Genomic DNA, 16,446 nt, shown 5'->3' with positions numbered 1-16,446 from the left:
TATTCTATTAGATCAACAGGGTGGAATGGTGGCTTTACTCATAGCTGCAGGATATAGCATTTGGCGAGGGCTGCGGGACTTCTTTTTCACCTTGGCAACTAAGCTATGGCATTCCACAGATTTTTATTCTGTCAACCATATTTTTTACACCTATATGAGGCTTCCATGAGAGGTCATCAGCAGATTGATCGTGAGTCTCTCTGTGAAGGAACAGGCATAGGATGCCTTTATTCAATAATAAATAAAATATACCTCTTGATGTAATTTATATTTACGTGGGACTGCTCTTTGAGGTGAAAGGAACAGTTTCTGCAATTGGCAAGTATGATGAGTGGCTACACAGGGACAGACCTCTCCACTGCTGTCATCAGATTGACCCATCCTTCATACAGTGTCACTTAAGTGGCCACTCTCCCACTTGTAAAGTATATGTTTATTGGGCAATATTAGATGGAGGCACCAAGGGTGTCGCCCAACTAGCCATTCTCCCATTAGCTTTTCCAATAGAAAAGTCAGTATGTGCTGAACAATGCTGCTGAGAGGCACTTAGGGATCTCCAATCGAGCCTACCCAACCTGTTGTGTTTTCCTTGCCTTCACGTCAGAAATTGCTATGCGATGGGGCTTGCCACTATGGTATCAGGCTTGGCCAGAAAAGCCAGCCAAAAACTGTAACGTCTATGGGAGGAGTGCAAGGAATTAGTAATCACTGATCACTGATTTAGAGTAACTAACATCAATTGCTCATTTGAGAAACTTATGGAAGATAAGTTGGCAGGTGATGCCAACAACTAATTTACACTGATATAAAATGTGTTTAGAAAGAACTGCACTCCAATCTGATTTAGCAATGACTACTGGAACTACTAGTGTAAGAGTTCTCCAAAAGGAACATCAGATCAATGATCGTTACCAAGACTATAAATTAATGCTTAAGTTAGAGCATAAATTTTTTTATTTGTTTTTTGGTTCCAGGCTAAGACCTTTTTATTTAAATCTCATTTTAATTGTTCATTTATTTGTATTTATAGGATTTTAAATCTTTTAAGCCGAGATGCACCGGATTTTAATATTTTTACTGTTTAATTGTTATATTCATGTATTTTGTTTTGTTGTGAGCCGCCCCAAGGCTTTGTTGCGATGGGGCGGCATTAAAATGTTTTAAATAAAATAAATAAATAAATCCACATATTTTAAACAAACAAAAAAACATTTCAGAAAAAAATGATTTTTTTAATAATATGAAAACAGTAAATTTACCCATGTGAGCTGACAGTGGTGAATGAGGCCGAGGCATAGCTGGAGACTGCCCATTGCATATCAAACTTTTTCGATTACTTGTCCGACAACTGTAGGAAGATAAGAATACTTATATTTAGCAACTAATACATGGTATAAACGTGCATCATTAAACCTGTATTCCAATCCTTTGTTAAAATCAGGATTACTGGCTTGTTATAGACATTGTGAATATAGGAAGAATGGGGTGGTAGAAAGGTGACTCTAGAATTCTACCACATAAAGAAAGGTAAAAATGGGTTATATACCATAGATCAGCAGGAGCAAAAGCATTAAGGTTAATTATAGCCACATTATAACAAAGTTATTATCCAGCACAGAAATCCACCTGCCATTGTGACATTACACTATTAACACTGACATTTCATTTGATACAGAACAATTTCCTTATTTATAATACGTAAATATGTCAGAAAAAAAGATAACCATTTAGAACCACCATTCAATATATGGTAGTTTACATGGATTTTCTAACTGTGAACAGAGCAATAATTTATCTATCTTATCATATACTAATTAAAAATCTAATTATTGAGGCAAATTTCACATCTGTGCTTTTCGTAAAGAGACCAGGCATATCCTACAAAGATAAATGTGTTCCTTCACTCATACATTTTTCATCTCAAGTACTGTAAATCACTATTTTTCTCAATTACAGATAATTATGACATGAATACGAAACTCATCTTTCCACTGAGAAGGCCACTGCAAATTTTCTTTAAGTGTATTCATAGTCCTATAATTATATTCAAACACACCTATGAATAGTTTCTCCATTTTAAAAACTCAGACAGGCAAGTTATCTCACTGAAGCTAATAGGTTTATGAATATTGTGCTTCAAAAATGTAAGATCGGGAATTAAAATATCCTTTAAAAATACTTATAAACATAGGAAGCATCCCTTCTCTTTCTTTCACATATACATACACACAATGTGCCCAAAATGAGAATAGTTTGCATTTCTATACACCATAGAAATAAAGTATCGTTCAACTTTCTTTGGGTTAAAAAACAAAGGATAGATGATAATAGTTTTTATGTTTATTCATTTTATTTCAAATTATTTTAGGCAACTTTTAAGGTTAGAGCCTTCGGAAGGTACTATAAAAGATAAAAGCAAAGCAAACACAAAAATAATAGAAAATCAGTCAATGCTATAGAAAACAGCCCACATCATTTCCGCTGAAAATTGTAAAGAGAAAAATAGGAATAACTGCCCTCAGTATCCAGTACGCCTGAGTCTCTTGGGGTTTGGATGCTAGTATCTCTTGGGTTGAACAACTCATTGCTGGACACTTAGAAAAGAAAGATTATATTTGTTCTCCCAGGCATTGCAAAGGTTTGAACCCTTTATACAATCAGTGGTCTTCATAAACTGATTTAGCTTTAAATACTTCCACTTCTGGATCTTTGTCTAGAAAACTGTCATACTACAACATTCTTTACATGACTGCTTTGTCTTTTTCTATTTCAGCTTGTCTTCCTATTCTGGCCATCCTCTGTGTCTGTGAACTTCTTTTGCCTGCCCTTGTATCTCCCTGCATCTTCACACAAGCTCAGAAACATAGCTTGCACTGGAACTGTTTATGAATTGACCCTCAAATGGATCTGCCTCAGTACTCCACCCAAAAACTACCTCAATCCCAGTAAGACCTATCTTTGTGTCCCTAATGCCTTGCATATATAATTAGGAGTTTGAATTTCTTGGTTCATATGTTTAGTGCCAAGTACAAATAATCTTAACTATAATCTTGTTTACATTTGTGAACTTGTGACAATACTCCATTTTTTTCCATACAAGTACAGCAGCAGTTATTAGCCGGGATGGAAAGGGACTAAATACTGAAAAACCAAGGAATTGCTCCAACACATGCAGTGGAAGTAGAATATGCATTACTTCATTTTTATGGTTTTATTTTACAATCTGCAATATATTGAAGAATAGCTTACCAGTTTACAATATCTGTATTACCTTTAAATGTAAAGTGTCTGTTAAGATATGTTGGGTGAGAGGAAGGCACTTCATTATTATTTTAAAAGGCATGTTCTCTTATTCATTTAATTGTCTATTAACTTTTTAAATGAACTTAGTGCTAGTGAGAAAGGTCATGCTTGAAATGGAAGCTATTAATACTAGCTGAACACAAGCAGTTATTATGCCTACCCCTTTAAATGTAGACCTTTACAATGATTGGGATACAACCACATTGATGGCCATTTCATTTCCAAAGATGGTCTACATTTTTTCAGCATGTCAAATAAATAAAAGTCCATCACAATTCAGATCAATAAACAGAATTAAACCTTTTGGCACGACCATGTATTATATGAATATTCACAGGAAATAAACTGAACAGATAAGGGATGTACAAATGAACATTAAAATAAAACTGTATTTCAGTGTGGCACATGATAAAGTAATCAAGCACCACAGATAATGACACTGTTATGTATGATATTTCTTCAGAGAAACCCGTTTCTCTCTGAATACAAGGGTAAATTATCAGCAATAAAGGTTAATTGCTAAAAAGAGCAGGGTGAGAGGATGTGCTGACAGCAATTACTTCTCATAGTGCTTTTCACATGAAATCTGGCATCTGTTTTAATCATTTATAATGATTTCTTTTTAACATCCTTAATTATTAATATTTACACTTCTAATGAAGATGGATATGGGTTGTAAAGTATTATGGCAGCACCTTTAACAGCTTGGGCTGATTACTGCACTCCACTGCAGTGTAGCCCTTAATTTTGTTGTCATCCTAAAAGGCTGGTTCAATAGAAGATGAAGAGTAAAAAGAATACATATTAGAAAAGCTACAACAAATACAGTGATACACTGGGCTTTATAGGATAACTTTCTCTACACAAACATTAAATTCTAAATGCCATGTAGAAACACAGTGCATTGTGATGAAGACACACTGGGGATGGCTAGTCAGAGAATGGCAGAGACAATTTTGTTAATACTAAAAAAGTATAGCAACAATCACTTCAGGAGAAGGAGACTATGTCCTGCAAGCCAAGGTATTGATACACATCATCTACACTGAACAAGTTTAATTTAGGTTATATTTAACATGTTATGAAATGGGCTGGCTTATGACTCAAGATATATTTGCTGTTTTTGCAAGCACACATGACAGAAAGCCAACTATGCTGCACAACAGCATGCGAAATAGCAAACTTCATCCAGTAGCTCATCTGTTCAGCATGGACATTGCAAATGACTAAGAATATAGCAACTGCTTGAATGAGACCTATTTAAAAACATTGACAAGTTATGCCTCATGTTTTAAGTTTATTGTAAAAACCCTTTTAGCAATCCTATTAACAATGAACAAGGCCTCTCCTCTACAGAACCATGTTCAAAGCAACTGCTATTAATGTCAATAATTGCTTATTTGGTTAAAAAAAATATGTAACACGTAACAGGAAGCCACCCCTCCAGTAGCATAATCAAACCCTGACTCTCCAGCATCAGGTTCACCTTGTCTTCAAGTGGCAGGCAGGAACCTGCAGGCTGAGAGGAGAGGGAGGAAGGAAGGAGGAAGAAAGGGAAGGTGAGGAAGGATGAGGGAGACTGCAGCAAGCAGCACCAGTGAACAGCGAAGCTGGAACTAGAAAGCAACTCCAATGGTAACCCTCCGCCCCTCCAGCAGCATGATCAAACTCTGACTCTTCAGCACCAGGTCCAACAGCAGTCCCATCTTCATCACCATCAAGCTATGTTAGGCTTAATGTTAGTTCAAGAAGTGTTATCTTTTAACTATTTTTCTACTTTTTAGCCACACTTTTTAAAGAACTATACTTTAAACCTACATATAGATTCCCTCCCTCCCTCCCCAGTACCTGTAATTATTATTACAGCATTATTATCATTATTATAATGTTGTATTGTGTTTAATATGATTTAGTGTATATGGAAGTGCTTGTTAAAGCGTTTTATATACGTGATCTGAATTACATACAAATTTGACTTAAAGACTATCTCAGGTATGGAATTCATTCTTAATCTGGGACCAGGTGTACTCCATGAATAATGCTCCCACGAGTAGGAAAAGACTTCATACATGTACAGTCACCTCTCCTCATTCACGGGGGTTAGGAGTACAGGACCCTCACAAAAATGAAAAAACAGCGTATCTGTACCCCCTGCCAAAGCCTAAATACATAATATAGCTTACTTGACTTAGGGTACAATCCTATGCAAGTATAGACAGAAAAAATCCTGACAAATCCCAGCATAGCTGCCTGGGGCATGCTGGGAGTTGTATGCCATTTTATGTCAAAACTTGCATAAAAGTTGCAGCATTACTTTATTGTTAGAGTTACTGTCTCAGAAGTTACAGCGTGATTAAGGTAAAAATAAGTCAAGCAAGATTTTACAGAATTGTTTAGCTTAACTATACAGTAAACACTTGTCGTTAAAATGGTTGCCTACAAGATATGAACCTACAATAAAAACATACATGCATTCAGAGTAGGGGTACATTAAATTGTTCCTAAGCCCTGGTAAGCTCCATATTTTTAGTTTATTATCCATGTAATGCAGATATTCATCAGTAAGGTAGCAAACGCACAAATGTTAAATTTAACTCTAATGAGGCATAAAAGCCCCGTGCTTTACTCATCTTATGTAAGGAGTTCACAAAGCATGGAGATTTCCAATGCTTCTGTCAGTTTGAACAAACTTAATTTCACAGTACACAAACATCTATCTTGCCTTTAAAGGCAAAAAAATGAGCAAAAAACAAATTTGTATCCATGCCAGGATTCAGCCCCATTGCTTTGTTTCAAATACCAGGGCTGAGTCCAAGAATCTGTGAAGAAATATGTATCTCAGTATTTATAGTGCACATTTTACTTGCTGAGGTACTACAGTCTGTTCCAACAGAGGATTAAGGAACAAGACAAATACAGTCTTTCTGTTTCTCTCCAGATTCACTGCCCCTTGAGCTTTTCTTGCCCACCAACTGTTAAGTTAGAAGTCATTCTTTCTTTCTTTTTTCCTTCCCTGTGTTACTCCAGGGCCTTCAGTGGGCTACATCTGCTCTCCACAGTGTTGATCTCTGTTTTGCCTTGAGCAGGCTTTTGCTTTACAAAGTGAGACTACAGCTACCTTCCTCTCCATTTTCCTGGGAATGTTTATTCAGACCTGACTCCCACTAAGTCTCAACAAGCCTTAGAAACAAGTAGGTATACAAAGGAAAGCAACTTTAAACAGAACACATTCATTTCAAGTATAATATTGGATCTAGAGAGTTACACAAAAACATTTCAGAGCAAAATCCCAGAAGTTGAATGAAGATAGTAAAAATAAAACAATGACAAGCACAGAAACCTCCAAATTAGAAGGCAAGTACTAGGATGGTTGTTGACTACCAGCTCTGCATAGTTCCACAGCTATGGTGCCATATGTTCTAATACCTACTTCTATTCCCTGAATGCCATACCTAGTGTTCCTATCCATTTCTGCCTCATTTCTTACCTGTGTACTATTCTATCGAATGCTAGTAGCATTCATGCTTTGAAGTGTTTCCAAGATCCAACTCCAGTACTTGCTTCTAAATTCATCCTCCAGGCTCTCATTGTCTCTCTGTGTTCAGCAGCACACTCAAAAGCTGAAGGTTAGCTAGTGTTGAACTGTGGACTTCTGTTGAAATGTGTTTTTATGTTGTCTAAAACCAGCCAAGATAACAAACCATGGTGAACAACCCACTGGGCAGGTTTGCATGGCACAAGAGGCCTTGGTGAAACCTTGCCATTGGGATGTTGCATGGTAGCATTAGCTTTCTGAAACTACAGAAAAATCACTAGTCTAAGGTTCCCATGCTTCTTCAGTTGTCACGACCCAGGATTCCCATTCTCCACTGTTGATCCGGAAACACCAAGGCAGTTGAAGCACACCTAGCTTTCAGTTTCTACTGCCATCATTCTCCTAGCTGCAGACATGTCATTGTTTGTTTTATTCCCATTGGCCAAGCAATGTGTCTGTCTTCCCGTTTACTGTTGGAAAGAGGCAGACAGCATAAAATATACAGCAATAGCCGGGGGAATCATGGTGGAACTGTTTATTTTCATTTAACAAAAATCTCTGTGGAGACTGGAAAGGCTGGGAAGCACCACAGATATGCAGGTGCACTTGGGAGAGGCAAGAGAGAAACCCATTTCAGGTCTGCATTGGACCAATCAGAAGAGGTTTGGTGCAGTCCTTCAACAAGAATAAAAAAGGACAGGGATTACACTCATGGGGCTGCTGGGATGAATACCTGGATAACCATGCAATCATCTGACTGGTAAATTTGGGCAAAAATCTGCGTGCCATGGAAACTGAACAGGATTGTTTGATGTGCCATGTAAAACCCAACCACTGTTAATAACCCAACAACAAACCCTGGCTTTTTTAAATGGAACGTTTCTAGTCAATCAGTCAGAACTTGTTAACTCAACAGGGTTCAGGCAACGTGGACACTCACATTTCAAGACCAACTCTCAGTTCTTAAGTATGCGTTATCATGTGGGTTATCATGTTGTCTGAGCCCATCCTATTGCTCCTCCACTCAGAGGGGACTGCGCTTCTATGTTGTTGCATGAGAATGGCAATGGCATTAAAACAATCCAAAGTAAGCACAAGGCTCTGACATGAGATCAGCTAATAACTATGTGTCTGGCAACTGTCATCAGCTGACAAAGGCAACATACAGCAGGTGTGTGAAAGGAAGCTGACAACTTTTCCCTTCTTTGCAGCAAGAAAGTCAGGCGTCCCTGCAGAAGAAAGTGCATAGCCCAGCTGTGGCCTCACTAGGGCACTGGCAGAGGGGAAGTTCCAGAACTATGCTCAAGTCCAAGATCAGGTATTTCCCCCAGAGAGATCCGGTCCGACTGGCGCTGTCATCCTTGCCCATCGTGGCTGCTGAGCAAAGCCAAACATGGGATTGGTGCCTGGATCCTGGAGGTCATTAACGCCTCTATGAGGAACGGCCGGGTGCCTCCTCCTTTAAAGGAGGTGGTAGTCAGGCTGGTCCTAAAGAAGGCACCCCTGGATTCAGAGATGGCCGCCAATTATAGACCGGTGGCCAACATCCCGTTTTTGGGCAAGGTGTTAGAACGGGTGGTGGCAGGACAACTCCAATCACTCTTGGATGAAACTGACTATCTAGACCCATTTCAGTCCAGCTTCAGACCCGGGTATGGTACTGAATCTGCCTTGGTCGCCCTGTATGATGACCTGTGCAGGGAGAGAGACAGGGGGAGTGTGTCCCTGTTGGTCCTCCTGGACCTCTCAGCGGTTTTTGATACCATCGACCATGGTATCCTTCTGGATAGGCTAGCGGGACTGGAAGTAGGAGGCACTGCTTGGCAGTGCTTCAGCTCCTACCTCGACGGCTGATTTCAGAAGGTGGTGCTGGGGGACTTTGGCTCTGCGCCATGGCAGCTATGCCATGGAGTACCACAGGGGTCCATTTTGTCCCCCTTGCTAGTCAATATCTACATGAAACTGCTGGGAGAGGTCATCAGGTTTGGGCTGCGGAATCATCAGTATGGTGATGACACCCAGCTCTACCTCTCTTTTTCAACCAATCCAGGTGAAGCAGTGGCTGTACTGAACCGGTGCCTGGCCGAGGTAATGGGCTGGATAAGGGCCGATAAATTGAAACTCAATTCAGACAAGACGGAGGTTGTGTTGCTGGGTGGTTCGAGCTCCTGGGTAGGTGACTTGGACCTTGCCCTGAATGGGGTTGCACTCTCTCTAAAGGACAGGGTCTGTAGCTTGGGAGTGCTCCTCGACCCAGAGCTGTCCCTGGAAGCTCAGGTGACAGCGGTGGCAAGGAGTGCTTTCCTTCAGCTTCGGTTAATCCATCAGCTGCGTCCCTACCTCGAGGACGATTGCCTAGCCACAGTGACACATGCATTGGTTACTTCCCGGTTGGATTTCTGTAACGTGCTCTATGTGGGGCTGCCCTTGAAGACAGTCCAGATACTTCAGATGGTGCAAAATAGAGCAGCCAGGTTGCTGACGGGGACTGGGCAATATTCTCATATAACCCCAATCCTCTACCAGCTTCACTGGCTTCCCATCAAAGTCCGGGCTCAATTCAAGGTGCTGGTTATTACCTATAAAGCCCTTAATGGCTTGGGACCTGGATACCTAAAGGAACGCCTTCTTCCAAATTTGCCCTCCCGCTCCGAGATCAGCAGCAGAGGCCTCACTCTGGGAACCTTCCGTGAAAGACATTAGGAGGCTAAGTACCTGGAAGAGGGCTTTCTCTGCGGTGGCACCCCGCCTATGGAATGCGCTCCCCAAAGAGGTTTGCCTGGCGCTGTCGTTATTTGTTTTTCGGCGCCAGGCTAGGACCTTTTTATTCCAACAATATTTTAATAACTTTTAATATTAGCTATATTTGTTTTAATCTGCAGCCAGGGTGGATCTGGAATTTTATTTGTATCATGTTTTATATTATTATTATTATTTATTTATGTAAGCCATCCTGAGGCTCTGCAAAAGGATGGCATATAAATATTCTAAATAAATAAATATATATACGTTTTTTGGTGCCAGGTTAAGACCTTTTTATTTAATCAATATTTTAACAAGTTTTAATATTGAATTTTACTAAAGGTAAAGGTAAAGGTTTCCCCTTGACATTAAGTCCAGTCATGCCTGACTCTAGGGGCAGTGCTCATCTCCGTTTCCTAGCCAAGGGAGCCAGCGTTTGTCCGCAGTCTCCATGGTCATGTGGCCGGCATGACTAAACACCGAAGTGCACGGAATGCTGTTACCTGCCCCCTGAAGTGGTACCTTCTTATCTACTTGCATTTGCATGCTTTCAAACTACAAATTTTATTACCATATTTTAATTGCAGCCAGAGTGGGTCATTAATTTATGTTATACTGTTATGTATTGGAATTTTATTTGTGTAACCATCCTGAGGCTTTCGCAAAGGACGGCATACAAATATCTTAAATAAATAAATAAATAAATAAATAAATAAATAAATAAATATTCATAGCTCAGTTTCTTTCGTCATTATGCTATATCACTGTCCATAAACTATGACAAACTAGTTCCTACTTCCCATTAGTATATAACACAGGCTTATCATCAGTGAAGTTGTTAGGAGGGCTCTGAATAAGGCTGTGTTTGAACATTAAAAATGGTTTTTTTAAACCCAATCCCAACAAAAGGAAAAAGTGATCAGAGAGAGAAGAAGAGAAAGTTAGATGAAGTAGAAGACCTTCCCAGTATGGAATAAATCACTAGCTATTCTGTTAGCTACTAAAATTCTATGCTTTTAAAAATCCCATCAACTACTCATTGTATTCTGTATTAGTGCAGATTTACATTTACAATTTCATCCAAATACTGTAGTGATATATGAAATAGAAGTACTAGCATAAGACTGGTTTTATACCCACAAACACCAAGAATTCTCTAAAGTAACACATCATATCTTATTGAAAGAATTAACTTTAATTATTTTACAGTAAAAGATCTAACATCACAGCACATATGCATATATAAATAGTTAGGGAACTGCCCTCATTAGGTAATTCAAATGTTACCTTACAAGTTAGATAAAACCCAGGTGAGGAACATATAAAAATTATTGGAGGCAGACGTTAGTGCAGTGGAAATAACCCTGAGATACCCCATTGCCACAACTCTTTTAAAAGAGAGGGGATTTCTCCCCTCTCTGGTATACTTACTTTCTACTGAACATTGTAAATATTTGCTAATTCTGTTAGGGTGTGAGCCAATACAAAGTCTACAACGATAACTACTCCTTCCAAAAATTTTACTGAGGACATTAGAATACCCTCATTTATAAAGTCATACTTTTGCTTCAAAAACTCAAACCCAAAACCAATGATCAATCTATCTATCTTTATATTTATAATCTCTTCAAATCACATTATGGTCTGACAGACAACCAGAACTGATACTGAGGAATACAAATGAAAATCTATCTCCTTGCTTCATCACTTTCTTTTATGCTTCATGTTTGGCAAAGGGAAGATACCTAGTTAATCATTAATAGTCTATGAAAATTATACCCCTTGATAATTCAAAGAAGGCATCACAGTTCATTGTTTCTCTGTCTGTTAAATTGCTGGCCTCTGCAGATACTACCAATTACTATCAAATATTACAGTTTGTGTGGAGGGAAACTTGATTTGGATGAGGAAGTGCAAGGAATACTTATCAAATTTGCAGATGATGCAAAACTGGGTGGGATAGCTAATAGCCTGGAAGACAGAAACAAAATTCAAAGTAATCATGATAGACTGGAATGCTGGGCTGAAAACAATGGAATGAAATTCAACAGGGACAAATGCCAAGTTCTGCACCTAGGAAAAAGAAGCCAAGTGCATAATTACAATGTGAGACATGCTTGGTTCAACAATACTACAAGGGAAAATGACTTCAGAATTGTAGATCACATGCTGAATGAGTCAACGTGATGTGGCAGCAGTTTGAGAAGGTACCATGGATAAGCACTCTTAGAGTCCAATTCTGTAGCCAGCTGTGGATCCACCTGATCATTGTTCCACCTAGCCCACTGTCGGTTAATCAGGATATCATGGGGCACTTCGTCAAAAGCTTTGCTGAAGTCAAAATTATGTCCAAAGTATTCCCTCAATCCATCAGGGAGACTATCCAATTAAAAAATTCATTCAGTTTAGTCTGGTAGGATTTGTTCTTAAGAAATTCATGTTGGCTCAAGTAATCAGTGCATTGTTTTCAAGGCGTTTGCAGACTAACTGCTTTATAATCTGCTCCAGAATTTTCCCACAGATTGACAGCAGAATGACTGGTCTATAGTTTCCAGGTTCTTCTTTTATTCCTTTCTTGAAGATAGGAACAACATTAGCCCTTCTCTAGTCATCTGGCACCTCTCCTGTCCTCCATGATCTCTCAAAGATAATCAACAGTGGTTGAGAGTTTTTTCCACCAGCATCTTGACTCCAGGATGGCGTTCATCAGGCCCTGGAGATTTTAACTTGGTGAACTCAATTAGGTGATCCTTGATCATTTGCCTATCAATCTTGGGCTGCCATCCTGCTCCTCCAGCTTGTACTACCCCTTCTTGAGGAAGTTCATAGATTTTGTTTCAGGAGAAAACTGAACCAAAGTAGGAAGAGAGCACTTCTGCCTTTTCTTTGTCACCTGTCATCTAGGGCGTCTGGAGAAGAAGAGACAGAAATGACCACAGCAACCTCCCTTCCAGGTCTCCAGTTTATCCCAGTGGACACAAATGGGAGCTACTAACTTAGTTTTGTTTTCCCACCCAGGTCTTCATTATACATACCAGATCAGCTACTTCATCCACTCTTAAATTGTCCACTTATCTGGTATTTAAGAGTTACATTTGGAGAACTGGGCCCAGACTAACAGGGCAGCCATCAAAAGTGCAGTTGTGAGGACTGGAACATGGCACAACTGTTAACTGGCAAGTTTTATTTGCAGTTTATTTAATTAAGATTTATCACTTTACAGTTGAACATGAAAGAAATATTTGATTATTTAAAAGAAGAAACAAAAATCTAAAATTGTAGATTTACAGGTACAGGAATTTGTACAGCCTCCTACTTGAAAACAATATTGAATGGTGAACAAAATTTATTTTACAAGGTGTTATTCCAGGTTTCAGGTTTAACTAGACCTTGTTTATATATTTTTGGAATCATAATTTTCAGGATAAGGGACAAATGATTTTTTCTATGTTGTGAATTGCCCAATTCTTTGGATCCTTCTCCTTTTCTTTTTTTCTATCTATCTTCATTTCTGGGTACATACTATCATCCTCTCTTATTTTTATACTATTACTTTTCTGATGAAGTAACTATTTCATGTTTCATTTTATTGATCTGTAAGCCACTTTCAAACCCTGTTCAACTGAATTTTGTTGAACAGATACATAATTTCCAAAATAAAGAATCTAAATATCAGATAAATACCAGCAGTCAGTAAAAGGCAAATGTTATATCATGCTATTTTTGTGCTTCATAATAACAGAAAACATATCTTGAGATGGAATTTGATGCTTTTCAATAAAATCAACTAAGACAAGCACTAGGTTCAAACATAATATTAAGTCATGGTTTAGTTAAATGCTTGAGCAGAAGCAACCCTTGAATTCATATGCCCTCCTCCTATTTCAACAAACAGGAGATAGGAAACTTTTGCTTCTGGTTCTACATCCATACTGAAGGAATTCTTATTTAATTTATACTCTGCTTAGTTCAAATAGGCTAGGATAAAAATCATTGAATGGATAGAACCTTGCCTTATTAATAAAAGTAAGTATTATTTCAATAAAAAATAGGCTGAGATTCCTGCATTGTTCAAAATATTCTTGTTTCTCTTAAAGACTTTCATTCAGTTTTCTATGTATCACTCCATCTTCCTCCTCTATAACAAAAAGAGGAGTATATTTAGGGAACAATATGGCTCAAAAAGTGGTGTTTGCCTTCATGGATAACTAGGGAGTTTGGGATCCTTTGCCAAGGTAGTAAAGGATGCTGCCAAGGGGAATGCGACCTAGCTTTATATTAACATGGATACACAACACACCAAGAAACAAAAGGAAAGTATATTCAGAAGAAAATATAGAAGAGGTACAAGCTCTTAATCTGATGCTGTCTAGACAGCAAATATTCTTATTGAAATTCTAATCTACTCTGTATTTCTAAAAAGGTGAACTGCCTTCTGCCTAACAGCCTTATGAATAAATCAAAGCTCAAAAGAAAGGAGAGGGAGTCTAATCTCTCTGTTGGTTGTACTGTGCAGTAAATACTCAACAGCAGTCCCTTGTGAAGGTGGGAGAGGTGTAAGTAGTCCACATTCTAGCTGGTGGCCAGGTCTGTGTCCAAAGCTTGCCTACCTGTATTTGCTAAGTGCCTAGTTATTATATTCCTTTTCCTGAATTTGCTTCTACAGGAGCATGAAAGTTTCTATTTTTTGTCAGGCTTAAGCTAATCATTGTTTGATTGCTATTGATGCTATTATCTCTTTATCGCTGTCAGCTACATGACCATGTGTACTTTCTATGGGTCAACAGGTGTGTTCTTTGTGTTTGCTGGATGCTATTGATGGAGCAATTTCCATGCATCTGTTGTTTTCTTCTCTCACCTCAAGGTGAATTATTATGATTGCTCAGGACTATGATAGCCATTACTTGAAGGGTCATTTTGCCTAATCTCATCATGGGAAATCTCTTCAGGTTTGCATGGTCTTTACTATACAATAATTCCATCATTCATTCATTTTCTCATTCACACTGGGTAGCCCAGATAATTAAGTTACTCCCCCTGAACTCAAGCTTTCCCAACATGGCCCATAGTCTGTGAAACTGTTCTTATGGTGCTTGACTTACAACCAGTAATAATTAAATACACATGCTGCAGTGCCTAGCTGTTTATTATATACAACAAAAAGCCCAGTTCTTTTTACCTTTACAAAGAGGTATAAATGCAGGAGTTAAGATTTTTCTCTACACAGTCTATGGTAGTGCAAACACTCAAGAGTTCTGACTAAATAAACTTGTGACATCTAATCTATCAAAGGTAGTTCTTGAATTCTTGAAAAAATTCTTATAGGCTTTCTCTGATCCAATAAAAACAATCTGCTTTGCACTCAGACATTGCACATTTTTGGTTTGCTTCATATCTGCTTATAAAAAATTACATTAAAATAGCTTGACTCACTTCCTGATTCCAACATGTATTTCACTTTCATGCTTAAGAAATCAAACATTTAGCATACTATCATATTACCAAAAATCAAGCTTTAATTAGAGCTGCTAAGAACAGACTCAAGCTGCTTACTCAGGAGATAAACATATGTGACTGAGGCTAAGATTACTTAATATAGGCAAGCAATAAAACTTCTTCCAAATGCAAGGCATGGGCAGCACCCAAGATGTCAAGTAACTAACTAGACATGACCAAATTGAGATTGCTGAGGGATTTGCAAGGCACAATTACGATTATCTATTTGAATTACCACCCAAATGAATTAAATCAAGAATTCTAGTTTACTAAAAATACATCAAACAAAAAATATCCAGTAGCAATGGTTACAAGTAAAACTTATTAACACAAGTCTGATATTTCAAACAAGACCATTTATTTCTACTTTTGTGTCAAGTAATTCAGAATAATAAACCTAAGTATTCTAAGTACTTTAAATACATTGATACTACCGCTAGCTTCCCTTTGGCTGACTAAAGCGCACAATTTTACATTTAACATAGGAAGCCATCTTTTTTCTAGTCAGCCTATTTGCCATTCAAGTTGCATTTGGTATCTGACTAGAAGTGACTCTCTAGAGTCTGGGGGGGGGGGGTCCCATTAGTTGCTACATAAATCTGTTGACTGGAGATATGAAGGACTGAGTCATTAACTGTGGTATGCAAAGCAAATGCACTATACATAAACTCTATTGCTTTCTTTTTGTGATTGTACTATTCTTCCAATATTTTTTACGATATACTGTATACAGTAACTACTACCAATAATATAAGACCATGTTTTTTCTTTCTAACAGTTCTAGGTTTGGGCCCTCTTCTCCCATAATGCAGCCTTCAGTGATTGCTGACTCAGATTCTGATTCAGTAGAAGTGGAGTTGGAATTCAGACCAGAAATACGAAGACCAATGAACAGAGATGGCAGTCACTGAAAACCAGGCAGTTTCTAGTTCAGAGGGGAATATGCTCTGGGGAGCATATTGAGATATGAGGGAGGTTAAAAGGATGGACCAATTAAAAATGCTAGATGTTCCCAGCAATTGGCCCAAATGCAGCAAGATCCCCCTTAAAGGTAAAGTCAGGTCTCTTCAGTTTGGAGAAGAGGAGAGATGCTCAGTATGGAATCAACTTCTAACTTTGTTCGGTGTCTTCTGTTATTGATTTCTGCAATGTTTTTATTTTGTATCACAAAGACAGCCTTGTGGATCACCTTTAATCACATAATATTATGTGACTATGGGGGACTATGGCTCTGCACCATGGCAGCTATGCCATGGAATACCGCAGGGATCCATTTTGTCCCCTTTGCTTTTTAACGTCTACATGAAACTGCTGGGAGAGGTCATCAGGAGGTGTGGGCTGCGGAATCATCAGTACGCTGATGATACCCA

General features: G+C 38.5%; 1 protein-coding gene across 6 annotated transcripts in view; it reads right to left on the bottom strand.

Annotated features, from left to right (window-relative positions):
• Nucleotides 1–16,446, bottom strand: part of MAST4 (microtubule associated serine/threonine kinase family member 4) — a 268,657-nt gene that overhangs the window by 88,771 nt on the left and 163,440 nt on the right. For all 6 annotated transcript variants that reach the window (XM_044446093.1, XM_044446094.1, XM_044446095.1 and 3 more), the window contains one exon: nucleotides 1,260–1,348. In XM_044446093.1, coding sequence (XP_044302028.1) covers nucleotides 1,260–1,348 — 89 coding nt within the window. The remainder of the gene's footprint in view (nucleotides 1–1,259; nucleotides 1,349–16,446) is intronic.

The sequence above is a fragment of the Varanus komodoensis genome, unplaced genomic scaffold, assembly GCF_004798865.1.
Source record: "Varanus komodoensis strain SLA01 unplaced genomic scaffold, ASM479886v1 scaffold5, whole genome shotgun sequence".
Classification (NCBI taxonomy): domain Eukaryota; kingdom Metazoa; phylum Chordata; class Lepidosauria; order Squamata; family Varanidae; genus Varanus; species Varanus komodoensis.
This window is presented reverse-complemented; position numbering and strand designations above follow the sequence as displayed.